This window comes from Diplodia corticola, assembly GCF_001883845.1.
Source record: "Diplodia corticola strain CBS 112549 chromosome Unknown scaffold25, whole genome shotgun sequence".
Taxonomy (NCBI): domain Eukaryota; kingdom Fungi; phylum Ascomycota; class Dothideomycetes; order Botryosphaeriales; family Botryosphaeriaceae; genus Diplodia; species Diplodia corticola.
In genome coordinates this window covers 69009-95737 of record NW_017971504.1, presented here as the reverse complement: position 1 = coordinate 95737, position 26729 = coordinate 69009, and the positions used below count along the sequence as shown (strand labels likewise).

Genomic DNA, 26729 nt, shown 5'->3' with positions numbered 1-26729 from the left:
TTCCTTACCAGCTGTGGGAAGTTATGTGTTCTAGAGATTGTCGGAGAAGATGAAGTTGAGTCAGTGAAAGCGCACACACTTCGACAGTTTGGGAAACATTTGTATGTTTTGATAGAAATCTGCAGGCGGTCTGCATTCCCTTGCAAGCGGTGTGGTTACATCAAAGCTGCGTAATAGGCTCTTCAAGACAGGGTGGAGAGCGGGGTGACACATGCTTGATGGAGGGCACCTGCAGCGGTGTGTTATTTCTAAGGCTATAATTGGCTAGATCTTCCTGCGTACTAGAAAATACGCCGCGAGGCACGTGTGCGTACTCTGGTAGAGGTTATATCATTGAACGTCATTGCCCCCTTATAAACTTGAACACGGGTTGTATAACGTCGAATGCGGGGATGCGTGGAGAGGGATACCGTTTGCATGCATGCTTTTGACCCCGCATCACCACGAATGCCACTGTTGTCCAATAATCAACTATCATAGATCCTATAGGATTGGCACTACTGCGGATACCGGAGAAAAACAACAAATTTTTCGGTTTGGAGAACTAGTAACAAATGATAGATCATAGTTCGCTTAATGAATGATCAGATAAATAAGACAGTGTCGCGACATTAGCACTAGCTCATTTTGCGATAATCCGATGCACCTTTGTAGAATATTGTCCGAGTCCACCTTTGATAAGCAGAAGACGGTTACACGGCGTTGCAGCTATTCGGAGATGGCATTCGTGGTAGTGTCCTCCGCAAAGTGACACCTCGCATGAGTGCGGACCTGCCGCGTAAACATTTGCTTTTGCTTTTTCCCACCACAAAGGATGCGACACGGGGAGCGCGGGACACAACGCGCGTAGTTGCGAGGGACGTATCAGAAAGGCATCCCGTTCTCTTCCCAGGTGTCGCCAATTTACTAAATCCCACAAAAGCACTGCCGTCTCAAACAGGGGTAATCCATCCATAGTACAAAGCTTAGCTCGTCCCTGCGTTCGGGAATGCAAAGGATGTCGGCCCTTCTTTCGCATCACCAAGGGCACGATGGAGGACAGAAGATGGGTTGTGCTTATCTTCGTGTGTCTTGCTCTTGCTCTCGTTCTCCCGATGATATTGGTCCACGGCTATGCAAAGATGAGGATTGAGAAGCGCATGTCAGCCAGCGATCTGATCATTGCGCTTGCAGATGCAAGTAAACCCCGCGCACCTGCATGCCTGTGCATTACTGACGCAATAACAGCTATTCTGGCTTGCTTACATAGTATGCCAGATCGTCGCATGCCTGAATGGGTTCGGTGCGCACCTGGCAGATCTGGACCAAGACTTCCACTACCTCGACTCACCACCAACACACAACGGCAACGTCACCGAAGCCCTGAGAGTACGTCCCAAGCACATGTATCATTTCAGCAGCTTTCACATCCCCCTACCGTTCCATGCACGATCCTCTCCACGCAACTGACCATGTCCACACAGGTCTGGTATCTCACCACCCTCTTCCACATCCTCGCCGCTGCCTCCAGCCGCACCTCCGTCGGCCTCGCCTCCATCTCCCGCAAAGCCTTCCCCTCGAAACGGCGCCTCGTCTCAATCAACCTGGTCAGCCCATCCCTGCGCCCTCCTCCCCCAAGCGCACTCATCCTCATCCCCACAGATCATCTCCACCGCCATCAGCATCCTCTTCTTCTTCCTCCTCCTCTTCCAATGCACGCCCGTCCCCACCTACTGGTCGCGCGACCGCACCGCCGCACAAGCAGCCTGCTACACCTCGGAGCTGATGGCCCCATGGTACGCATTTCTAGGCGTGAGCATGGCGGCGGATTCGGTGCTGACGTGCTTCGCCGTGGCGTCGGCGATGGGGCGACGGCAGGGGCCGGACGTGGGATGGGTGGGCAAAGGCATCACCGGGCTCTTCAACGTCGTCGCATTCAGGTGCGTACGACTCGCCCCTCTCTCTCTCTCATCCAAACCGACCGACTAACCACCACGCCCCACCGCTTCGGGCCCCGCCCCACCACAGCCACGTCGCCTCCACCGCCATCCAAATCACCTACGTCCCCGCCCTGACCGACCTCGACGACCTCACATGTAAGCCGTATTCGCCCCTCCGCCTCTCCTCCCCTCCCCCCTCCTCCCCTCCCCGCCTCATCCTCCGCCCCCTCCTCAACTACACCCAGGTCCCAGCCATCACAACGACCCCCCCCAACTAACCCGCAAAAACCACCACCACCCAACAGACTCGGCCACGCCCTTCGCGCTCCTCGCCCTCGTCGGCCCCACCACCGCGCTGCTGGCGTCGCACGCCGCGAAGGCCATGCCCCTCCTGTTCGTCCTCAAGACGGCGCGGCGGCAGGAGCGGCTCATGGCTAGTGCTGTCGATGGTGCTGCTGCCGGGCACGGTGCTGCTGCGGCTGCTGCGGCTGGGTCTGCTGCGGGAAATGATGATGGTGGTGGTGGGGATAAGTACGCGGTGGTGAGGGAGATGTTGAGGGAGGGGAGGAGGGAGGAGAGGAGGGAGAGGGGGAAGGGGATGGGGATGGGGAGAAAGAGTGGTGGGGGGTGGGGAGGTGGCGGGGAGAAGGGGGGGAGGGTGCGGCCGCCAGGTCGGCTGGTTGTGTTGAAGGGGCGGGAGGGGGATTGGGATGAGGATGCGGCGATGGCGGCGGCGGTGGAGGGGGGGTTGGCGAGGTTGAGGGAGAGGGAGGGCGAGGGGGGAGGTTAGGTGGTGGGGTCTTGATGGGGGAATTTTGGGATCAGGATTGATTGGGGGGGGGAGGAGAGGAGGGGTTATGTCATTGTTGTTGTTGTTGTTGTTGTTGTGTTGTGGTGGGTGTGGTGGCGGTGGTGGTGGTTATGATGGGGTGCGGTGGATACGATTTCGGGGATGGACTGGGCCTGGAGGCCGGCTCTGAATGGCAGTGCTTTCTTTTGTTTATATCGTGAGAGGGAAGCGGTGCGAAGTAGACCTTTCCCCTTGTACGACAGGTAGTTAGAGGAATACCCCGAGTCGCACGAACCTGACGCGCGAAACAAGCAAAACGCCACAGACAGATTGCTTGCTGTGCAGCAGTCCCCAGACCGAACCCGCGTATACCTACCACAAATCGAAACAACCTCTCCCCACCACACACACCCCGATCTTCTACCCCTGGGCCCCTATTACCCTACTTTACGCAACGGCCAACAAACCCACAGAAGGAAGACAACAACAACAGAGGCAAACCATCCCCCCCCTCCTGTCCGTGCACCGCTCCGCAGCCCTACCCAATCACACCCCATACGTCCGTATGACAACGACAACCGATCGTCAACCCATCCGCCGTGCCGCTCGCTGCCCCAGGGCGCAGCAGGCAGCCATGCGCAAAATGACGTCAAAAGCCCCGTATATATCTCCATCCAACGTCCTGATCCCTCCCCCATCCCCCATGTGCGATGCATCCCGCATCCATGTTTTTCCTGGCAACGAAAAAAAACCCCCGCGAGATGCACGCATGGCCGAGCGACCGAGCGTGCTTTCCTGCCTTTTTTTTTTTTTTTGCGCGCGCTGACCAGAAACTGCATGTATAACGACCCTACGCTAAGGGTATCGCACGTCATCGGTTCACGATTCGCGGGGGGCCTGAAAGCCAGCCAGCTTTTTTTGTGACCCTGGCGTCTGGCCTGGTCTGGTCTGGTGTCCGTGCCGCGGGCAAAAATGTGGAGTACTACTGCGGAGCAAAAAAAGAGTCCGCGGAGGTAAGGAAGCAAGAAAGGAAAAAGCGCCAGCGCCAGCGCCGCTAACTACAACCCGCATGCATGCATGCATACTACCACGCTTGCAAGCGAGGCGAGACAGCAGCAGCGCGGAGTCCTCCGACACCAGCAAGCGAGAAAAAGGAAAACGGAAAAGACAAAAAAAAAGATGGAAAACGGTCTGCCCCATCATTGTTCGCAAGACGAAGCTCGAAAGCAAAACCGGTTGAGAGAGAGTGTCAAAACGACAAGGCCGAGAAAGCACCGCGGCTGGCGCGCGCTTTGTACCCCACTCTTTCGTTATGCATGAAATTAAAGTTCCCGTTTGTGTCTCACATTCAATAACGACGTCGTTGATCGGCCAGTGGTTGTGCGGCAACGACTAGATTACACTGTGCATTCTCGAGATGCCTATCCACCACGCCAAACATGTAACAAGAAATATTACGACTGGCAATTCCGGTTCTATCGTGTCAGGCTCTACTCTATAGACGAGGCGTGGGTAGTCATGGTAATCGCTAAAAAAAAAAAGAATAATCTCCGGGTAACATACGCCAGTAATGCAAGCGAGCTCGACACCACCAATGACGCCCTTTCCCCAGCACCGGTAGTACGCTGGCCTTTCTCTCCGAAGACCAAAAAAAAACGCCCATAGAAAATGCTCCACAAAACAAAACCCTACTCCCACGACCACCGCGCGCGTGCGGTGCGGTGTGATGCAAATCAAGTCCGGGTCTTCCCAGAGAGGGAGAGAGAGAGAAAGAGCCTACGTCTCCCACCAATGCTTCTTCCTGATCCTCCCCGCCATGCTCCCCTCAACAACGCCCCTATCCGTGCTCCGCGCCGGCAAATGATAACCCCACCTCCTCCTCTGCTCCCAGAACCACCACTCGCCCAGCCTGCGCACGAGGTCCGCCCACGCCGCCGCCGCGTCGCCATGCTTCCCCCTCACGTCCTTGACCAGCGTCTCCACGTTCCACGCGACGAGGGCGTCCGCCTCGTTCGGGGACGAGTCGAGGTCGGTGAAGCGCAGCGGGAGGGTGGAGCAGAGGGGCAGGACGAGGCGGTAGGGGGAGTGCGCCTGCGAGATGGCGAGGAGGGAGCCGCCGGGGTTGATGATGGAGAAGTGGAAGGGGTGGGTGTTGGCGGAGGCGTTGGCGGTGGGGAACGAGGCGGTGGTGTCGAGGAAGCTGGTGCTGACGACGTCGTCCCAGGGGTTGTGGGGGTGGTGGTCGTGGAAGAACGGGGACGAGGGCGGCGGCGACGAGTGGTTGGCGACCGGCACGTGCCAGTGCTGCGAGCGGATCATCGAGGGGCCTTGGTAGCGCGGCAGCAGGCCGTGGGCGACTGCGCTGCCGGCGTCGCTGAGGCTGTTCGTTTGCAGGAGCAGGTCGAGGATTGTGGGGATGATGGAGGTCGGGGTGGCGGCGTCGGCGGCGTCGAGGGTGACGCGCGGCAGGTCCGGGTGCAGGAAGAGCAGTGGGATGCGGAAGTTGGACACATGGCCGTTCTCGAAGTTGGACCTTGACCCGTCCGTCACGTCGAAGGTCATGCCGTGGTCACCCACCATGACGACCAGCGTCTCGTTTAGCGCGCCTTCGTCGTGCAGCATGCTCAGCAAGGAGTCTAGGTACCCGTCCTGGTACTTGATCGTGTTGAGGTACTGATCGAAGTGGTTGTAATTCTCGGGCGCGAAGCGGCGCTTGGCTAGGTACGTCTCCTTGCCCTCCCACGCGGCCGGCACAGCAAACGGATGATGCGTGCTGCTGGTCATGTACGACGCGAAGAGGCGGCGGCCGTCGCGCTTCGCGTTGGCGAAGGCATCACGAAGGTACGGCAGTGACTCCTCTTCCGGAAATCCAAAGTAGTTGTTGCGCGGGTTTTTAGGTGGGTAATGGGCCGAAGCGGGGTCCTCGAGAGTTTCGTCTGTCACAATGGTACGGAAGCCAATCTGCTCGTTCAGCGTGTACTGCGAGTCGAACTGGTCCGTCACCGACTGCATGAACGCCCAGTCCCATGGCGACGACAGAAAACCGTCCTCATCCTTCTGGCCACGCCCGCTCTGCTCGGCCTTGTTGAGCATGTCCAGAATCTGGGGCATGCAAGGCTGGTACATGCGACCTCGTACCTCTTCGGTGAAATCGACGGGCAACGGCTCCATGCCGCAGAGGCTGGTGATCAAACTCTTCAGCGTGTAAGCACTGCCGGTAACGGCACCCTGAACATTGATGCCGCCCTTGTCTGCGGCAAAATGCGATGCCCAAGCGCCCAGACGGCCGGTCTTGTTGAAAGCCTCGTCGTCCTCGAAGCCGGTAGACTCACCGGTCAAGAAAGACGCCGTGGTGGTGAGGGCCTGCAGCTTCTTGTCCAACTGCTCGGCGGCCTCGGGGGCCCCATAGGAGGAAAGGATGGTGTCGTAAGCGTGGCTGGCCTTTTTGAAGGGGAACATGTCCTTGCGGGTGCTCTCTAGGGTGACGAGCAGCACATTCCTGATGGACGGCTTATCCTGCTTCAATGCGGCGGTCAGGGGATGCAGCAGGCTCTCGTCCAAATTGGACAGCTTCAGCGGGTCACAAGACGGGTCGTAGTGTCCGTGATGTCCACCGTGGGGCGGAGGCGGGGGAGGTGGCGGCGGGGGAGGAGGCACTCCATGCTCCAGCGGGTCCCAAGGCCCAAAGCCGTCTTCATCTTCGAACCAGTCCGGAGGTGGAGGCGGCGGAGGGTATCCAGGCGGAGGATGGTGGGGCGGGCCATGGCCATGGGGCGGATGTGGGGATGGGCGGTGGTGACGGCGGCGGCACTCTTGGGCGAGCGGCTTCCAGTCCGGGGGTGGCTGGCGGCCGACGACATTGGCGTACTGCTCAAAGGGGAAGTCGACGCGGTGGGTGGGATGGGGCAAGCAAAAATCGGCATTGATGGGGCTGAAGAACAGCGACTCGAACAGGGTGATAGGCAGGGAGCCGGACATGTGGGCGTACGGGGCGGAGCGCGGGCGCACGCACTGCAGGATCAGCAGGGTGACGGCTGCGGCGATGACGGCAACGGAGACCAAAGCGGCCCTGCGCAGCGAGGGGATTTGGGCGCGGTCGGCCTTACTGGATCGGCAAGTCAGCAACCAAGGTGAGACACGAGGAGGTTCCTGTTGGCAAATGATCAGACGCACCTCGGCTCCACGTCGTGGGCGCACGGGCCGTGCAGCTGCTCGTATCCGCTGAGCTGCGACTGCCCTCTAAGGCAACGATGCATCTGGCGGAACGAGAGCCGCACGTCGACCAGCACCCAGGAGACGCCCGCGTAGAAGCGCGCCGCGATGAGCCACGCCACGCTCGAGAAGGCCAGCAGCACCATGGCGAACTTGGGCAGCTCCGACAGCAGCATCGCCAGCCCCGCCGGGTCGGCCGCCAGGTTGCCCGCCGCCATCCACTGCACCTCGCCACCCGTGGTCAGGTAGAAGCAGATCTGGGACGTCGACGTCGACGCCGTGAGGAGCCTGCGCACGCGGTCAGTCGGGACGCCAGCAATCGCGCTTCGAGCAGGGCACCCACGCGAGCAGGCCGCCGAGAATCTTCCATGGCCGGCCTCTGTTCGGGCGGTAGACGAGCAGGCGGCCGACGAGCAGCAGCACCAGGTCGGGCAGGAAAAAGGTCGGCGTGTACAGCAGCAGCAGCAGGATGGGCAGCGATTGGCGGTGGCTGTAGAAGTGCAGCAGCTTGGCCGCGAACGAGGAGACGAAGAAGAGGGCGAATTGGTCCCGGGTGCGCAGCAGCACGCTGACCGGCCAGATGGACGACAGCTCCATCATGGTGAAGAAGCACGCGTAGGCCGCTTGATTCGTCTGGCAGCCCAGAAATATAAGTAGTACACAGTAGCCATGCTGCCAGGGGCTCGCCAGGCCGCGCCTGCCCCGTGCAGTGCAGCAGTGCAGCAGGGCAGCAGCCCAGGTTGAGGATCAGGCCGCGCCGTTATTGAGCACACCCACAACCCGGATTCTGCTCGCTAGGTGCAGCTGAAACGTTAATTTTGGCTGAACAGGCAACAAGCTTCCTCTCAACCACCCACCCGCCCCCGAGCCCCCACCGCCGCCATCGAGCCCCAACCCCCCGCCGCCCGCCGTCCCGCCGTCATATGCGAATCACCCCCGCGATGCTGTCGCCAAGGCCCCTGCCCAGCCTTCTCCCCAGTCTGATCAGCGCCCGGCTCCCACAGCACAGCGCATGGATTAAATCCTCACTCACCTCCATATCGCCGTCACGGACTCGAACACCACCACCACCAGTATCAGCCCCAGCCCCACCTTGACCGCCACCATCTGCCACGCCGTGACGTCGTCGTCCCCGCCGTCGTCCGTCTCGCTCATGCCCTCAATATCGCACTTCACATCGTCGCTGCCGTCTCCCGCCCGGCGAGGAGGCGGCGCCTTCCCCGGTGCTGCTGCTGCTTCATCCGCGCCGGGCCCGCCGTCGCCGCCACGCCGCCGGCGGTTCTGGACAACGTCGTCGTACATCTGCCACGCGACCTGCAGGTTGGTGCGGCCGTCGATCCAGTCGAGCCAGTGCCCGAGTTCGGCCGCCAGCCGCGCGCAAGTGTCGCCCGGGTTCTCCATCGGCGGCGGCTGCAGCCAGAAGACGTGGTGGTTCTGCTGACCGACCGAGGACGACGACGATGACGACGGCGACGACGCCGCCGCGGCCGTCGTGCTGCATCTGCATCCGGTGCCGCGGACTAGTCGGGGAGCAGAAGGAGCCTGCCGGCTTGGCCGCACCAGCAAGGCGAGCAGCAGGAACAGCAGGGAAGTGGTCGTCGCGTGCATGGCTGCCTGGCTGGCTGGGCTTGCGAACAGTGGGGAAAGAAAAAAATAAATTGGGGCGTGTTGCAGAGGGGGATGTGAGGTTTCGTTTGTGGAGAGACCACGTTCTGTGCGACTCGAGGTGGGATGTGGAGGGTATGTATGCATTCTTTTTGTCATTATTCGCCCCCCTCCCTCTGCTCCGAGAGGAGGCCCGACTGGACTCCTGCTGACTCCGGCCTCTCGCGCGCCGGCCAATAATGCCTCACTTCCCGTCCCGGGGGGGATGCGAGGGAATGGCAAAGAACGCCTCGTGTGGCTGACATTTGCTCCACGGCGGGCTATTTGGATCGCATGCGGCCTGGGCCATTACGAGGGCGCGAGCTAAGCCCCGGACCCTCGTTCCCTGGCCAGGCCCGCGGCGGCCGGCGGCCACACCCATCTTTGCGGGGCTGGCCGCTGGCCGCTGGGCGTACTTACCAACGCCGCGGATAAGGTCGACGGATAAGTCTTAGGGGTCCAATAATGTTTTTAGGCGAAGGAGACGGCGAGCAGAGCGGCCCTGGTTGACGGCAAGCGAAGAATCACTTGGCATCGGGCCATGGCGCTGCTTGCACCATGGCGGCTGAGGCAGAAAAAAGCCGCAGCTGCAGCCGCAGCTGCAGCCGCTAGAAAAGCTTAGCAATAATCGGATACGAATCAGGGGGGAGACTGCGAAGGGACTGGCCCGAATCGGGCCCGGATCTCCGCACGCTACAAAGCTTGGCCATGCTTAAGCACGAGCTAATTCGGCGCCTCCCCGTTATCTGGCATCTTCTTTCTCCGCACCCTCTCGTGTCGTTCCACCCTGTCATCGTGCTATTCTTTGCCGCGGCTTCCGGACCACTCACAGCGTCAGTAGCGCCAGCATTCTCTCCCGCCGAACACGAGCTCCCCGCGCCGGACCATCTTACGTGCGTTCAATAGCCAGCGAGCTGAGCTCCTGCAAGCACGGGGCCCTTGGAACAGAAAGAAGCTTAATCCATACGCGGCAGTCGAATTGGCCAAGCCCCCGTGGAACATCCCGCTTCCCAAAGCACACACACAACGGGTGGTCTCCACCACCAATCCCCCCAATCTCTGCAGTAGCGTGACACAGCCTCCGCCGCCTGCTTCGCTAGCGAAACGCAACCTCTCATCATCATCTCAAAACTCTCTGGTCTGGTACCGCCGAAAATAGCTGACCGACCCGCTGCAGCCTGGAAGAAAAAAACCCGCGGATCGACCAGGCGGCGGCGGCCGCCGCCGGCACCACCGAGCCCGCGACAGTGGTCCGGGCTAACTTACGATAGGCATCTGCGACGCTCCGTCATGTGAAACTACCTACGGCGACTCGCAGCCCTCCCCCTACTAGCCCTACTACGAACGACCTTCTGCGAGTGAGACATACCGTATCCCGCAGCCACGCACACACTAGGGATCACCTCACCTCACTCTTCGCCGTCAGGCAATTGATGCAACAATCTCTTCTCGTACGACCACCGCGGGCGTTAAGTGACTTTCCCATCAGCATCTACCTCTAAATGGGAGCCAGCGCGCGCCGCCCGTCCACGCGACACGCGGGTTATGTACCTAAGCGTTGAAGGGAGGGCACACGTAGGTGCGCGCCAAAGTGAAGCGTTGCGTGCGATGCGGCAAAAAACAAAAAAAATACTCCACGCGCGCACACATATGGCTTCTCTGACGTCCGTTTGACATGACATTACATGCCGTCGTGAGTAATGTGGGTTCCGTCGGTTTATCAGAGAGGGGCGGACGGGCGGGCGGGGCTGGCAGTCTCGCTGCTTTCGCACTGACGGACCGGGAATGCAGCGCAGCGGTGGTGCGGTGTAGTAGGTGCTTGAAGTGCCGGGCACGACTACCTACTCACGGGCGGGGGCAAGATTGCTGCTCTTGGTGGCAGTGGTGGTGCGAGTACCGATACACGGTGATGGAGAAGCGGCGTGCCGAGTTCCTTGCCAATCGACAGTACATACCTAGTGCGGAACCGGGACGTAGCGCCGGAGAGACACAAAAATAGAACAGGGCGGATAGTATGTGCTTACGTATGTACTTGCGCTTTCCTTTTTCTCGTTCTCGTTCCTCTTGACCGCAACGCTCGTCGTTTTTCGGTCACCCGCGCCCCGACGGCGTTGGCTCGCCTTCCTCGTTACCGTTTTTTTTTTTTTTTTGAAAAGGCCTTCCCCGCAGACTGCGCCACCATGCCCTGGGTCCCCGTGGCGGGGCAGGGCTTTTGCTACGTCCGAAGTTGTTGGTTTGGCATGTGGCTGGAGCTTTTTTCGTTCCCTTTTTTTTTATAGTATCTCACACCCTGGTGGCGCGGTAGTGGATTACCGGGCTGTCTGCGTGATTCCTCTGCGTCTGGCCTTGAGGTGGCTACGGCCCGTCTGCGATTGGGGTGTTTCTTTTCGCTTTCGGGTATTTGTTTGATGGGCGGGCGAGAGAGGGTGAAGGGCGGGGATAGGCTCGAGTTGTCTTTTTATGGTGTTTTCTGGTATGGGATAATACAGAGTCACTGGTGTGGCAGTGGCAAGTGCCTTTTGAGGAAATAACATGAAGGGTATGACGATGAGGAGACGAGCAAGGGATGCCAATCGGCACGCGAAGCGACGGGCAGGAAAGCGCCCTTGCCTGTTACGGTTTGGCGAAGGAAACGGCTCTGATAGCAGACGGAGCGCTCACGATGTCAGCCATTATTTCTGCTGCTGGGAATTAGACGTGAGATCGGACGCGGCTGCTTGGTTGTCTCGCGCATGCTGAGGCCCTTTGCGTGTCAGTCGCACGCAGGCCGACGAGACGAAGGGCATGCCTTTCGATGAACGATCCTTTTCCATGGTATGATACTCGACCAAAGGAAAGCAAGCCGCGCATTTCCAGCAGTTTCATCGGATACACCAACCTTTAGCGCTCTTGCTCGCTTGCTCAACCCAACAACCTAACCTCCCTTTCCCCCCCTAATCCTTCTTGAAAAACCTCGCAAACTCCTCATCTACAAAGGCAAAAGTCAGCATTCCGTCGACCAACAAACGCTCAACAGTCGGCCCCCCGCGCCCAACAGAAAAATAGGAAACTCACAATCAATGGTCCCATTCCCATCAACATCGGCCTCACGGATCAAGTCGTCGATCTCGTCGTCGGTCAGGTTCTCGCCGATGGCCTTCATGACGTGGCGCAGCTCGGACGAGTTGATGGTGCCGGAGCCGTCGCGGTCGAAGACGTTGAAGATCTCGCGGATCTCCTGCTCCGGGTCGACGTATTTGGGCTTCTTGGACATCATGATGAGGAATTCTGGCATCTTTGGTCAGCGGTGCCAGGGCGGGGAGCACGTGGGTGGAAGGGGCAGAGGGCAGCGGCAGGGCAGGGCAGGGCAGGGCAGGGAAGGGCAGGGCAGGGCAGTGCAGGGCAGGGCAGGGCATGGTGTTTGTTTTTCTTTTCTTTTTCCTTACCATTGAAGTCGATGGAGCCGGTGTGGTCGACGTCCAGCTCGTTGATCATGTCGTTCAGCTCCTCGTCGGTGGGATTCTGGCCCAGCGAGCGCATCACCTCGCCAAGCTCCTTGGCCGTGATGTCGCCTGTTCGCGGGCAAAGGAAAAAATATCAGAGCATGTCAGTTACGGATCATGGGATTTTTGCAGCAGGTGCAGTGGCGCGGACAGGCGCCTTTGCAGCAAAGCGCGGGACCCGGGGGGGAGCTGTCGCACCGTCTCCATTTTTATCCTGCGGAGGGCGAGGGAGAGAGGTGTTAGCGGAAGGCTGCCATGTGACTGGAAGCGACTCGGGGGTGGAGGGGATGACGTACGAATACGGCGAAGGCGGCCTTGTACTCCTCAACCTGCTCGGGGGAGAGTGCGTCGGACTGGGGGGCGGGGGGCTAGTCAGCGGGCGTGGAGGTCGCAGAGGGGAGGCAATTGGCGGCGATACGAACCATGGTGTGCGGTTCTGATGTGTTGGAAAGGGGATGGGATCAGCTCTGGGACGGGGTGGAGTGTGGAGGGGGAAGGGGGCAGACGGTGGAGAAAGCCAAGCGGTCGAGGTTCCACGTGGATGCCGGGGTGTGGCGTCTTTTCTCTTGCTTAGCGCTGACCCGCGACCGACCCGCGACCGACTCCGCAAACGCCGTGCCCGACGATGCATTGCGTGCGAGCCCCGACGTCATGAGGAGTGCGCCTGGCGAATGGGCGCCTCGCGATGCGCCACTATTATTAGGATCGATGCTTCGAATGATTCCAGCGCAGAGCCCGGATCAGGGGCTTGGTTCCATCTCGGCCTTTCCCTGCCATGACCACATGCAGGGTCTCATCAGCGCTTTGCCTGCCGCTTTGGGTCGCATGAACGCCTGGTCAATGAGTCCTGTCGTGGCGGCCAGTATTGCAGCATTGGCGCGCTCACCAGGAGTGGTTTTGGCTGTTCACAGCACAGTGCGCGGCCGGCTCGCTTAATATCGGGATACACTGATGGCTGTACCTAAAGCTTTGGGAGTCGCAAAACCGAGACCACATCCACGTCGGCTGTTGCGATGAACCTGATTGCAACGCGACACCACTGCAGCCTAGCAGTGCCGTTCATGGAACGCAAACCGCTCAGCTTACCGTGACATCACGTTTAATAGCTCAGCCGCATCACCCACAAAGTACCCAGCCTATAAGAATCGCCGTTTCGGCTTTCGGCACTCTCTGTACTGAGACCTACTGCAGCGCCGCTTCTTGGCCGCTCTTTTGGGGCGAAGCTATTGGGCCTGTCCGCGGACCTGCTTCGCCTTGCACAAGTCGGACTTCACCCCACCGACTGGTGGTCTGTGTCGTACCCAATTCGGGATAGCGGCTGACTGGATTGCCTGTTCTTTCTGTATACGCGTATCTGCAACATGTCTTGGCAGCCTATTTTCTAAGCCTCACTGTGTAAAAGTCCGGTATATAACTTCCAGCTTGAACCTACTGTAGTCCCATCACTCATTCACTCGAACCAACAAATTCCACAACTACAATGCTCTTTGCACCTTTCCTCACCCAACTACTCTTAGTCCAAGCCATTGCGGTTCAAGCCAGGCCGCAGGCATTGGGCTACGCCCAGAATCCGAGCCAAGAAATCCAGTGGGGGCCATGCAGTCTATCGCAAGAACCAACCTTGCCCATGGTCTGCGGGACCCTGGATGTCCCACTTGATTATACGCAGCCGAACTCGTCCGAAACGCTTACTCTCGAACTGGCAAAGGTGCCTGCCGCAAACCAACCCGCGAAGGGAAGCATCCTGTTCAACTTTGGCGGACCCGGCATCCCTGGGAGAGTGTCGCTGGCATACGGAGCGGCCCAAATGCAAGCGTAAGATGAGAGCCCCTATCTTATTCACCGGTGCAGGGCGCTTATAATTTCATAGCATGGAAGGAGGTTACCACGACCTCATCACCTTTGACCCCAGGTAAGGTCACACGTCTTCTCCAGGCTCAGTGTACTGATCATGTCCTTGTTCGCAGAGGAACTGTAAACACGCTGCCTGTTTCTTGCTACGATAGCGACGAAGCGAGGGCTCAGGCTATTCAAATTGCTCTTCTTGGAAATGCATCGGATGTAGCCCGGGGAACCATCTGGGCCACCTCGAGAGCGGTGGCTGATAGCTGCAAAGAGAACGCGGAGGATATTGGAGGCCTCGTCGGCACGGCCTTTTACGCAAGAGACCTCATGCAGGTTGTGGATGCGCTCGGAGACACCGACGGGCTGCTGAACTTTTGGGGTGAGACAATCCGTGGCAAACGTGTCTGCAGTCGTACTGACCGCGATGTTTAGGCCTCTCTTACGGCACTACGCTAGGAGCCACCGTTGCTGCCATGTTCCCTGATCGAATGGGTAACGTGCTCCTAGACGCAGTCTACAACCCGCACGACTACTGGCGCGGACAGTACGTCCTTCCTTTCTCTCTGCAGTGACGACGCTAACTCCGCCCTCTCCTTCCTCCAGAAACATTGAAATGTTCACCGACACAGACAAGACATTCTCTCACTTCCTCTCCGCATGCATCGACGCAGGCGATACCCAGTGCGCCCTAGCCAGCCTGAACACAACCGCGAAGAAACTAGAAGCATCCGTATACAACCTCCTGGACACCATCAAGTACAACCCGATCCTTTACAACAACACCCTCGTCGACTACAGCATCGTCAAGGGCATAACCATGAACACGCTCTACACCCCCGCCGACTACCCCACCCTCGCCATCTTCCTCCACGGCCTGCTCACGAGCAACGCCACCGAATTCGGCCCCATCATAGACGCAACCATCCAGTCAGGCGAGTCGAGGAGCACCATAGGCGAGAGCTGGAGCGCCATCGAATGCGGCGACAAGACGCAGCGGCAGTCGACCAAGGAGGACATCGCGTGGGCGCTGGACGGGCAGGAAGCCATCAGCAGGCTCGGAGGCGACTGGAAAGCGGTCAGTATTGCCGAAGTGTGCAGGGAAAAGGAGGGCGAACGTTGTGCTGACATTGCTTTGCGGTCCTGCAGGGCTCCTTGATGACGTGCGCGCAGTGGCAGATGCAGGCCAAGGAGCGCTACTTGGGCGACTTCCGCGTCAAGACGAAGAACCCCGTGCTGCTGGTTGGCAACACGTGGGATCCCGTCACGCCGTTCCTGTCGGCGAAGAACTTGACGTATAGTCTGGAAGGGAGCGTGGCGTTGGAGCATAGGGGCGCGGGGGTGAGTACGAACTGTTTATCCGGCTTGGAGTCTGAGGCTGACATGTGTTTTTGCTGCAGCATGGATCGAGCGCGCAGATTTCTGTCTGTACGTCGAACGCGATTCGGGCGTACTTCTTGAACGGCACTATGCCTGCCCCTGGGACTGTTTGTGAGGCCGACGTTCCTTTGTTCTCAAACATTACGTGGCAGGACGTTCTTCTTTGAGGATTAGACGAATGTTCGCCGCCTCCCGCCGCGGCTCTGACCACTGAAGTTGGGAAAGTTCTTGCTATCAAGTGTTTCTACAGCATCGATAGGCTCTAATGTAACTAGTGTGATGGAGGAGGGTTTCTTTGCAGATTGTCTCTTATATTGTTACTGCTTCACGGGATATCTTAGTGGCCAGGTCACTCTGTAATGACTAGTAGACTTAGAAAAATGCAATTCAATTGCTGCTATATCCGTACACAACAATAGTGACATAGGACGTCAAAATCGGTACTACAGAAACATCCCTGTGAGGACCATTCCATTTGGTTGAGAACACGTGCATGGCCTAGCGATCTATGTACGGTATGTGTTGTTCAATGTCCGTCAATCCCCTTGTACAGTCTTGTTTTGTAGCTTCGTGAAAGTTCCGCAGCGCCTCCTGACTCATTTCTTGACATTTTTCCAAGTCATCGGCCGTGTTTAAAACTTCAGAGTAGCTCCATTGTGCCCGGGACAGTCTCACCAACATGTAGGGGACTCTGCGAGGAATTGTCTCAACAATCTCAATCTCTCTCAGAAACCATTCGCTATAAACGTGAGCTTTAACCCCAGATGTAGCTTGTGGGAGCAATTCTTACCGGGCTTCTTCGTAGTTGCCTAACATTTGGTGAGCGACTCCTACTTTATGGCAGGCAGCGGAGAAAGGGCCGGCAGATATTGACAGTGATTTCCGCCCATCGAACACGGCCTTGAAAGAATCCAACGCCAGGCGATAATCGCCGCGTCCCAGGTGGATGTTTCCCTGAATGTATAGGCGTCTGCAAGAAGTCAGTTACCAAAGACCGTATTCGGCGCAATCCTGTGCTTACCCAAATTTGTGGTACTGGGCCTCCTTCGAAGTTCCCATGGCTCGCTCCACCTCCGCAGATTTGTTGACTATGTCTCCAGATTCATCTAACTTGCCCTGAAGTTGCAAGCATCTGGCAAGGTTTTGATGGGAGATTATAGTTTGCCCGGGGATAGAAGCGTCCCTTATCTTGATGGATGACCGAAGGTGACGTTCGGCTTGATCATACTGTCCTTGAGATGTGTACCAGTTGCCGACTTGCATGTAGCTGTTGGCGAGGAGTTGGTCATCGTCAGGAAGCAGACGCTGGCGGATTTCCAAAGCGCGGCGAAAGCATGCACCGGACTCGAGTAGGTGGTCGCATCTGGCGTAGATACTTCCTCTGTTCACCAAAATACGCGCCCCTTGTAGTGTTTTAATGCCAATGGTCTCAGCGCATAGCTTTTCCAACTGCTCCAGCCGACCAAGAGCTTCATCGTATTGCTCAATTTCCCACAAATACCTAAACTGTCATCAGTCTGAGGATCGTATAATAGACGGAAGTAAAAATAGCTTGAGCGGGCTACTAAGACTCACCATGTACAATCACACAGCATGTCGATATATGACACAGGATCCTTCAATTCTGGGCTCAGCTGGTGTACCATGGTGTCAATGGCGAGTACATGAGAAAGAAACAGCTCGCATCTGGCCCATTGATCGTGCAAATGCGCCCCAAGATGCTGTTTCGGGAAATTTCGCGCTAACAAACGCAAAGCAACTTCAAAGGCTTCCTCTTTTTCTTCTGTAGATACGTTGTTGAGGCGGACTCGCTGTACCAGGCGATGTACCGAGATGATGCTCGGGGCACGTTGCATCAGGATTTCATATCGCATCAATGGAGCTCGGTCTATGAAGTATCTGAATATTTCACGGTCAGCTATCAGATGTCGAAACTGCAAGTAGTGACTTACTGACTCAATGGGATCACTTGCGTGCCTATCATCAATGCCCTGATTTGGAACTCCCGCTGGTACGAATAACTCATCAGGGATCCCATCTGGATCGAACAAGCAAAATACTGTAAGCAACTTGGCAGCCCCATGATCTAGGGATGCAAGGATCATTCGCCACACAGACCACAGGCTTTCTTCGTATGGTGTGCTTTGGTCTTGGAAGTTGTAAACCTGTAGGTCATTTGCAGGATTGATTTGAAGGAGGTCCCATAGTTTGGTGATGGTGCTTTCGGTCTCCCGAATGAAAGCACTTGCTTGCCTAAGCGCCAGTGGGTGGTAGTAGAATCTTTCTGCAACCGAGAGCGAGATCTCGCGGAGGTCATCCTGATCCTTGACCGCGCCCTTCGTATCTTTCAACTGGCGGAGCAGAAAGTTGCGTCCTTCATCCGGATCCATACCACTTACTTGGATGCTTGCACGTTCCGAAAATGCCATCGAGAGACCGTTGGCAATCTTGCCATTCCGGCTTGTAAGGATGACCGACCCTTGGCCATTCTCAGGCAGGTATTGCAGCAAAGGACGAGCTTCCTCCACATTATCGAAAATGAGTAGCCATGGGAGATCTTTGCAATGTTAGTAAGACTGCATACATAACACCTTTTATGGCGCCTTACCTTGTTTTCTAAGCCAGTCCAGCACTTGAGATCGAACCGTCGTGGGTTCTGGAGACTCGCCAGATGCAAGATTGAGGTGTCTGCCAATGGCGAGAAAGCTTTGAAGCAGCTTCTGGCTTGTGTCTGCTTGTACGAATAGAATGTGTCGAAAGGTTCCGGTCATGTCCTGCGCTGTCTTTGCTGCCAACTGTGTCTTTCCAACGCCTGGATGACCGTGTAGACAAAGGCATCTGAGGGATTTATTCGTACCTTCTGGCCGGATTTTATCGCAAATCTCTCGCAAGATACTTTCGCGTCCAAAGAAATTCACATCCAAAGGGAGGCGACCGGGCGGGACAAAGATACATTTGACCTCGGAGCTGACAACTATCCTCATGTCAGAACCCCCTATAAATACGTGCAACACTAATGAAAAAGATCTATACCAAGGTTCCTGCAGACATCCTTCATTTGACTCACGATCTGGACGAAACCCTGGTTGCTTTCATGGTCGAACTTGCATATGGACCGATGATCCGCAGCTATAGGGAATCGCTTCTCCCCCGATGAACCTATGAGTGCAGACCTGTTGTCAACAATCTTGAATTGGTCAGCGTAGATCTAAACTATCACAGTCGATGCGGTAGGTTACCTCGATGCTCCTCCACCGAAACTTTCCGACCATGACTCTTGTCTTCTCCGTCTCGTAAAAGCTCCTTAGCTCGAGGGTGCCGTCTCTCGTCAAGGGTTCGAAAGCTTGAGAGAGTTCCAAGAGCTCATTCGAGTCGCGCTTGAGGACGTCCAAGTATTGCGTTGCTGTAGACCTGGCAACAGATACAACATTTGTGATAACCCTCGCCAAATCGGCACTCTTGGAACCTTGGTGTGGAGTTCCGAGGAAAAAGATTCCCCTGGTGCTGGTAAAGACTTCATGATTTATTGACTCATTTCTGGAAGTTGTCAAGGCCTGTATGACGTCAGCACAGCGACTAATTAATATTTATGGACGTGTGCTTGCCATTTTGACTACAAGCCCCCCCAAGCTATGAGCAATGAATAGTAATGGTCGCTGAGAGTCCTGATTTCATCATGTCAGCATAGCACCCCGTGTTTGAACTGATGCTGAGAATGGATACCTGTCTTTCTGCACTAACTTGATTGAGCAGTTGAGTAGCTACGGTTTTGATGCTCGCAGTGGATCGTGAGACGATGTTGGAGTTGTAGCCGAATGTCATGATACGAGCAGTCGCCATGTACTGTGGGAGAAGATCCCTCAGCCAGAATACTGGTTTGGATGACGATCTGTATATCCAAGTTTCGGCGGCGTGACCACCAAGCCCATGGACAGCCACAATGCTAGCTTACAGGTCAAACCAAATTCTTGTGTACTGCAACAGCCCAGGGACATACTCTACTACCGGGGTTTGAGGTGCATATAGCACCGTCAAGCCCCGGAAGTCGGAGCTTACGCGCACATCTCTATACGCTTGGATCACCCTCTCGACTTTGCCGATACTTTTTTGGTCACTCTTCCATTGCCGAAATGTTACTGTTGCCCCAAGTCGTCCCGCTGATTGCGGCGCGATACCGAACTCGAAAACCGGGAAATGTTCGTTCAAGGTATGCATGATCCTCTTGAAGTCCTCCTCGCTCGGAATACCTTGGAGGTTTATGGTGGACATGATTGGCGCGAAGATGATCACGTAATAGAATTGGAGAAGCAAAAGGGTGACATGTGCGATTGTTCCATTTTGTGTTAGTATCGGCCATGATATCACATTTGGGAGGAGTTTTCAGCCTTGTCAAAAGCCAAAGAAGGCAGACACATGACACAAATGCCGGTGTGGAGAGCATGTGCTCTGCCACTATTTGCCGAAGACCCTGCAGCGGCTGAAGCGGGGCCAGCCGTAAGGCACACATGCGACCGACGCCCGACGAGGCTGAACCCCAAATTCCCACAGAAATGCGTAAGCTGCGCATCTTCTGGATGCTCTTTGACTTTTGCAGCTCTTGGCTCACATCTGCATGGTCATATCTATCGCGACCCATGGCACACCCATTGCTACGTGTTTGCAGATCAACAGGGTCAGACGTCAGCAGTCGTCGACGCGAGCAGCCTTCTGCCTTGATTTACCCATCACCACCACCCAATTACGCGAATCAAAATCATACCGTCTTATGCTCCCTCGTGATCGAAAAGCAGTATGTAGATCGGCGGGAGATAATGCTCTCGCCGGCAATTGGTGCATGTCATGTCCACAACATCCACTTGGAGGAATGTCGCTTACAGGATGTACATACGATCAGTGGTTGATATTTCCGAACGACTGCAGATATACTGCACCAGGTTCCTTCAGCAGGTTTCAAGGCTATGGGTGGATCTGTGCGCGTGATGGCTTCTTGACCGCTTCTTTGCCGGAGTTGTGCACCATAGAAGGTTATTGCTGCGTGCCTGCAGTGCTACCTCAACCCCGCATCATACCCCAGTAGCGACACGTTTCCCACCCCATTGCGAGTATAGTGCCGGAAACGATAAATGGTCGGATGTGGACACTAGCCGCATCACAGACTCCGAAGTCTGCCCCATCAACATCGAAGTCTGTGCCACGATTACACCGGTCAGACATACCGTCACTTTAGCCGCTGGCCACAATCAACCACTGTTAGAGTCTGAAAGCAATCTCATCAAAGACCTGTCATTTTGATGAACCGTCTGCTGACAGTGTGCAGAGTATGGATATGGAAGAGCCCACTTCAAAGCCAGGTCAGATTCAGCCTTGGCGCAGCTGGTGGCCACCAAAGGAGACCGAAAAGATGTCCACTGAACAACTCAAGGCTCAGCCTTGGATCGGATGGATCCCGGACCCCTCGAAGCCCAATGCAAAGCCCTGGCTTGACTGGGTGCCTCGAGACAATCATCTCTTTAAAGTCGGCGCAGGAGGAAGTGGGAATGGAGGAAGTGGAAGCGGAGGCAGTGGGAGCGGAGGCAGTGGGAGCGGAGGCAGTGGACCTGGAAGTCAGCAGCCGCCGACGAGTTCCAACGCGGAAGGGGGTTGACACGAAAGTAGTTCTGGTGACCACTTTACTGGATCTTCGAGATGAGGAGGAATCCAGGGACCACAGTGGAATATGTTATGCAAGTCAAATTTATTACTCAATTTCAATCTAAGAATGCTTTGGTATTGTGAAAGCTCTTGAAAAGGACTTACAAAGTAAAATGAAGAGAAACTTGTCAACAAACGGAAAATCATTGAAGTCTTCATAGACACTACACCACGATTTGCAACTTGTGGGTGGATGACAACTCATTCTGGCCCGTAGAACACCAGACATCGAAGTTCAATGCTTTCTCGGAGACGTGTAGTCTGAGAGCATCTCGGGTTCATAAAAGAAGTATGCGGGACACCTTGAAATGTGAGTATGTATGCAATGCACAGACGTAGAAAAGCTTACATCTTGCTACGCCAGAGGAGCTGTTATCCCAACACTTCAGAAGAGTGAACTCGTTGGGCATTTGGTTGTCCAGGAAGTACCAGCGGTGGTTAGAATGATGCTTGACGAGGAACTGTTCTCCGATGTAGTGTGGAAAAACAAGGTCCGCAGCCAGAAAATCCCTCTCAACGTTGACTGTCTGCCAATCACAAAAGGCAAGTGGCGCATCTTGCAATGGGCCAAATAGAGGGCGCCACACGCTGTTCCAACGTCAGCCTTCTTTGAACCGATTGGGAGACACCTCAGCCTTGTTCGACTCACTTGATGATTTGGCACCTGCTCTTCAAGAGCGAGGAAGCCTCATTTCCCATGTGCAGCTTCACTCGATTCGCGCCACTGAGAAATGTTTGGTCTCTTGACGGTCAGAACCCGAGGCGGCCTATCATTCCATTCCAGATAGCGCATACCTGCATGAGCTGAGAGGCTTGGTTGCCTGGGAGTGCGGATGGAGCTGTCATTTTTCGGACCCATCTGTAGTCGCTGACGCTTCCTCACCTTGTGCATCCTCAGCATGTGATCCAGGAATGGAAGTAGTGATGGGTAAAACCTTACGGTGTGATCAAATATTTTCACCATCTGGCAGCCGAGCACGCTCCGCAACATGTCTTCCACGACTGGATAGTATTTGCATTCGATCCATGCATCCGAGGTGAAATTTTCGCAGAAGCTGATGCCACCGTAGCGAACGACTTGGAAACCGTGGTGGTCCAGCGTGAAGTGACTTTGTCGATCTCGGATGTTGTGAAATGTGGTATTTGGATAGCTCTGAACCACCTGGTTCGACTGCCGACCGTTCGGAGCGGGAATGTTACAATAGTACGGCTTCTCTCTGTCGTACAGCTCAAGTGGAGCTGTGTAATTGATTGAGCTGATGATGTTGTCATCTGCATCAGTAATCAAGTCAAAACCAACACTATTAGGGCTCTCCATCATGGAACCAAATTGTTCGGAATGCACCGTCGTCAGAGCAAGTTGATATCTGGAGATGACCTTCGCCTGATATGAGCTACCCAAAGTCTCGATGCTGTAACACAAGCGATATGAAATAATGGAGAACCTCGGCTATCCCTGCAGGACTTTCGTTTTACCCATGTGGTCGCTTATTCTTCGAAGGATCAGCATGGCACATGGTGGCTTAATGCACATATGCACATTCTCTTGGCACGAAAATGAAACAGGTAGCCACCAAGATACAATATTGATAGGGCCACGTCAGCTGTACTTACCCCGCTCATCACGTGTATTGGATCTCGTGTATAGATTCTAGCGTTGTCCGCCTTGTCGATCGTGCAACCCTAGCCTCGTTCTCCAGGTATCCGTCACACTTCGAACTAACTACAAACAGCAGAGTTCTTTATTGGTGCGGTCAATTATAGTTTTTCTGTCATCTCGTTTTATAGGACTCGCTTCTGTCCCCGGCAGACAAATCATTTCTCACCTGAAGCAGAACAGCGATACTCTCATTTTATCGTCATAATCGTACTAATAGTGATATATTTGTCCCCAACAGCCAATATGGCTGCACTATCGAGCCTTATCAGCTCCTTGTTTGGGTTTCCAAGGGTTGTTTCGAACTTTCGCGATGCGGCTTCCAACAAAGGGCCTCAACTGGACCACCAATTTACCAGCTGTTTCTTAGGAGAAAAGCATTTTCTGATCGAACAAACTCCCTTGAAGATGGATAGCGACCTGAGGGAGTGCGGATTTGCGAAGCACGAGAACGATGCTGTCAGCATTCGAAGTCCATTGGTGCAATCAATCGCTAACGACAAAGCAGGATTCCTGCAAAGAGACTGGTCCAAGGCGTTATTGCCCTGCAACAGTAATATCTTCCCAACACGGAAAGTCAGGTAGCGAACTACTGTCCCACATTGACCGCCTTCTGGAAGATGAGGACTTCTCGGAAGCCTTTCTTCAACACACCATCTTTCTCCTTGACAAGGCCGCCAAGGGTTACCAATTCCCAGATGCCGAAGTTCGTACTGTTCTGCAGAATCGGGGCTGTGATCGGATATACATGGTCGATCGTAGAAGCACCAGCGGTATCCTGAGCGAAGGACCTTGCTTCATCCATGGACTCCAGGTTCACCGGACATGGAGGCTTTTCCCAGATGCACTCGAAGCTTTTCAGCTTCCCCTGGTGCAAGAAGCGGGCAGTGACAGGTAAAAACACTGTTAGGTCCTGACCGAAGAGCAATGGCTGATGACATGCAAGGTTCATTCCTGTCCACTACATGTGGGATGGGCAGCTCATGATTCCCGTTCCATCACGGCTCCACTATCCAAAAGATTCTGGTAGACCTCTTGCTGGACTACGCGTTGGGGTCAAGGATGTTATCGACCTTCGAGGAGTGAAGACAAGTGCTCAATGTCGCGCGTGGCTGAATACCTTTCCGGCTTGCCACACTTCGGCAGAGTGTATGGCAAAGCTGATGGAGTTGGGAGCGGTGCCTGTTGGCAAGACTAAATGTACTCAATTCGCGTCGAGCGAACAGCCAACTGCTGATTGGATTGAGTTCCTCTGTCCTTGGAACCCGCGGGCGGACGGGTACTTGTCGCCGAGAGGAAGTAGCGCAGGTAGTGGTTCTGCGATCGCTGGCTATCCGTGGCTGGACGTGGGGATTGGAACTGACAGTACGTTCTTCATCTATTCATATTCCACCAGCGCTAAAGCGATGTAGCTGGTGGCAGTATTCGGGGCCCAGCCGCTGTTATGGGTCTCTTTGCAATAAGGCCGACGGTGGGGGTTTCAAGCCTCAGAGGTGTGCTTCCAGCCGCCAAGTAAGATGATACCCGTGCGCGTTATGTCGTATTGACTAATACCGTCTTAGATCTATGGACACTGTGGGATTCATCTGCAGAGACGCCAAGCTTTGCAGAAAAGTCACAAGAGAATGGTTCTCGGGTTCAAAATCTCAGACAGGAAAGGTGAAACTATAGCTGACGTTTGAATTATGATTGGATTACACTGATCTCAAAACAGGAACTCAGGACACTGCTTTTCCCCATCGACTACTGGAGTCAATGGCCTTCGTCCGATACCCTGGACTTACGAGACAAGTTCGTTTCCGATTTCGAAAAATTCCTGGGGTTGAATCGAATTGAGCTGTCTCTTGCTGAAAGATGGGAACAAGATGATCCCCCTCGCAACGGCATGGCCATGAATGACTACCTACAATCTGTTAGTATCTAAACTTTCGTCTAATATGGGTTCATTTGCACTTATAATCTGATTAAGGCTTTCATGAACATCCTTTGGAAAACCTACTGGGACGCTTCCAAGGAATTTCGCGAAGAGCACGAGAGAAAATTCGGATCGCGGCCTTATGTCAATCCAGTGATCCAGCATTGCTGGTATGGCTATTGTCCCCGCCGTTTAGATTATACTGAAATGCCGAATCAGGAAACGGGGCGAGATGGTTTCGGCTGAAGACCATGAAGAGGCGCAGCGCCGGATCCGAGTCTACGCAGAGTGGCTGAACAACAAGGTTTTACTGCCAGGCCATGTCATGATCTATCCATCCGGTGATCTAAGTCCGTTCTATCGAGATGTTTATCGACCGTAAGCTCGATGACCACGCGTTTGTCAAGTAAATACTTACCGTCATAGGCCGCCAGACGAATTACCGCCTTATGACTGGTCCCAACGCGAGGATCACCAGGCCAGTCTGGCTGGGGTTCCTGCATTGACTTTTCCAAGTAAGTAAAGCCCAAACTCCCGTCTTTGATACTCATCGGTATCCTTAGTCGGCCAAACACCATATACCTCGAAGATCACAGAGCAGGCCCACCTCCTGCCTGTGAACATGGAGATCATGGGACCAAAAGGTATAAAACTAACCAGTATGCCTCCAAATAGTGGCAGTTTCTAATAGGGGGCGAATAGGCTCAGACTACGATCTCACTGACCTGATTCTTCGCATGATGTGTCAGATGGGTTATGACACGGTTGTGGAGACTGGTAAATTGGCATACAAGCAACGGCACGCAACACATGGAGATAGCAAGCAATATGCGTAGGCGGCTTCAATGTTGTCTGTTCCTCTTACTTGATTTCTTCATTCAATTTTACGGCCTATCCGTCCTAGACATGCTACATCTTCTTTGTTCAGCCGGGCCTTGTCCGCCCACTACTGCACGATGGCGTCAAGCTCAGGGGTGTTGGGAGGTGTTGAACCGGTCGCGGAGGGTTTGGAAACAATGATACAACGGCCAAAGATCAGTAGGGCCGCAGTACATCTCGGTTACCATATCGAACGCAATTTCTCGTGCACAACCCCCGAGCGCGCGACCACTTCCCCCGCCATCAACACCACGAACCACGCCCACCCCACTCACCCACTCAGGTGTCATTAATAGTCACATTTCTCGCCCTCGCACGCCCTCCACTTGGGCCTCGCCCTCCCCGTCCCGCCTTCGCCCTCACATCCTCCACCGCACTCACCCCCCACACCCGCCCCCCCCCCCCCCATAGACCAATGTTGTCTTTGACTAGGGATGTTGTGGAGAGGGCCGCGGACACGGCGTGCGGCTCGCTTGGCGTGCGTCGAGGCTGGCAGCAATTTGAAGAAGGCCGGAATTGCGCTGCATGGTTGCCCCCTGGGTCTGCTTAGTAGGCTGTTTGTTTGAGGAGGCCACTCGGGACTCAGCAGAGGTAGTTATCGGTCTGCTGTATCCTTTGCAAATAGCAAATAGCAAGCTCCACGCTGGTCAAGACGGCACTGTTCGAGGCATCGTCGAGTTTGTTAATGGTGGCCTCCTCGAGCTTGAAGTCGTTGCATGACGGCATGGGAAAGTTGTCGAATGTGCCATTAAAACTAGTGCTTTCTAGAAACCAAATTAGCAGGGAGTCTTGATGGATCTGGCTGTCAGTGAGATGCGGCGTCTCGTTGCCTCGTTGTGGTGCAGGAAGGATGCAGCCGGGTGATTAGGTGGCCGAAGCTACTACAGCCGCGCAGACGGTGGCAGCTACAGGGTTGCGGATACAAGTGGGGGATCAAAAGTCTGTACGGCTAGCAAATGACATGGCTCGGTGTATGCTGTTGGCCATGACTACATTGTAAGGTGCGGGGAGGTGGGGCAAACGTGGGGTGTGGCGTCGAGCTACCTTGCCGCCCGCATCATTCATTCCCGGCGCCATCCTCTTCCCAGACACCCCGTGGATAGCCGGAGCAGCTCCCAGCATCCTCTTTGTCAAACAGGTAATCCTGAAATTTTTCTTGCTTGTGCTACCGAGGATGTTTGTACACATAATGTCGTGACTCGACGATGCGTCCATAGTAGTCAAAGGGCACTTCCTCCTGGACTCGTTACGCCGCTCGGTCGCAGATTTTCAGTGACCATCAGACGTAGCAATGGGCCGGAGGGATGGTTAAGAGGAT

At 55.3% G+C, this 26729-nt stretch overlaps 7 protein-coding genes across 7 annotated transcripts; 3 read left to right on the top strand and 4 right to left on the bottom strand.

Annotated features, from left to right (window-relative positions):
• Positions 1 to 1031: 1031 nt before the first annotated feature.
• Positions 1032 to 2709, top strand: BKCO1_2500030 (fmn-dependent dehydrogenase family protein; the record flags this gene model as incomplete). The annotated part of the gene is made up of 6 exons (XM_020273278.1): positions 1032 to 1179; positions 1250 to 1368; positions 1464 to 1586; positions 1642 to 1919; positions 2008 to 2075; positions 2225 to 2709. The coding sequence occupies 6 exons, from the start codon at positions 1032 to 1034 to the stop codon at positions 2707 to 2709; spliced, it is 1221 nt and encodes a 406-aa protein (XP_020130315.1).
• A 1776-nt stretch (positions 2710 to 4485) lies between these two features.
• BKCO1_2500029 (sulfatase domain-containing protein) lies at positions 4486 to 7521 on the bottom strand (the record flags this gene model as incomplete). Its single annotated transcript, XM_020273276.1, has 3 exons — positions 4486 to 6814; positions 6883 to 7209; positions 7265 to 7521. The coding sequence occupies 3 exons, from the start codon at positions 7519 to 7521 to the stop codon at positions 4486 to 4488; spliced, it is 2913 nt and encodes a 970-aa protein (XP_020130395.1).
• A 429-nt stretch (positions 7522 to 7950) lies between these two features.
• BKCO1_2500028 (uncharacterized protein) lies at positions 7951 to 8529 on the bottom strand (the record flags this gene model as incomplete). The annotated part of the gene is made up of 1 exon (XM_020273275.1): positions 7951 to 8529. One exon carries the CDS (start codon positions 8527 to 8529, stop codon positions 7951 to 7953), a length of 579 nt encoding a protein of 192 aa, XP_020130394.1.
• Positions 8530 to 11498: 2969 nt separating this feature from the next.
• BKCO1_2500027 (calmodulin) lies at positions 11499 to 12472 on the bottom strand (the record flags this gene model as incomplete). Its single annotated transcript, XM_020273274.1, has 6 exons — positions 11499 to 11533; positions 11620 to 11832; positions 11991 to 12116; positions 12246 to 12297; positions 12344 to 12400; positions 12470 to 12472. The coding sequence occupies 6 exons, from the start codon at positions 12470 to 12472 to the stop codon at positions 11499 to 11501; spliced, it is 486 nt and encodes a 161-aa protein (XP_020130403.1).
• A 1055-nt stretch (positions 12473 to 13527) lies between these two features.
• On the top strand, positions 13528 to 15436 carry BKCO1_2500026 (nedd8-like protein; the record flags this gene model as incomplete). Its single annotated transcript, XM_020273273.1, has 7 exons — positions 13528 to 13862; positions 13918 to 13959; positions 14015 to 14271; positions 14325 to 14436; positions 14496 to 14967; positions 15039 to 15230; positions 15290 to 15436. 7 exons carry the CDS (start codon positions 13528 to 13530, stop codon positions 15434 to 15436), a joined length of 1557 nt encoding a protein of 518 aa, XP_020130402.1.
• Positions 15437 to 16055: 619 nt separating this feature from the next.
• On the bottom strand, positions 16056 to 19538 carry BKCO1_2500025 (phosphorylase superfamily protein; the record flags this gene model as incomplete). The annotated part of the gene is made up of 10 exons (XM_020273272.1): positions 16056 to 16239; positions 16291 to 16770; positions 16845 to 17168; positions 17226 to 17826; positions 17878 to 18243; positions 18303 to 18456; positions 18509 to 18823; positions 18884 to 18934; positions 18993 to 19212; positions 19267 to 19538. The coding sequence occupies 10 exons, from the start codon at positions 19536 to 19538 to the stop codon at positions 16056 to 16058; spliced, it is 2967 nt and encodes a 988-aa protein (XP_020130401.1).
• A 3325-nt stretch (positions 19539 to 22863) lies between these two features.
• Positions 22864 to 25368, top strand: BKCO1_2500024 (glutamyl-trna amidotransferase; the record flags this gene model as incomplete). Its single annotated transcript, XM_020273271.1, has 11 exons — positions 22864 to 23076; positions 23126 to 23511; positions 23564 to 23982; positions 24030 to 24129; positions 24180 to 24276; positions 24332 to 24529; positions 24587 to 24702; positions 24752 to 24910; positions 24959 to 25047; positions 25096 to 25176; positions 25235 to 25368. 11 exons carry the CDS (start codon positions 22864 to 22866, stop codon positions 25366 to 25368), a joined length of 1992 nt encoding a protein of 663 aa, XP_020130400.1.
• Positions 25369 to 26729: the final 1361 nt, after the last annotated feature.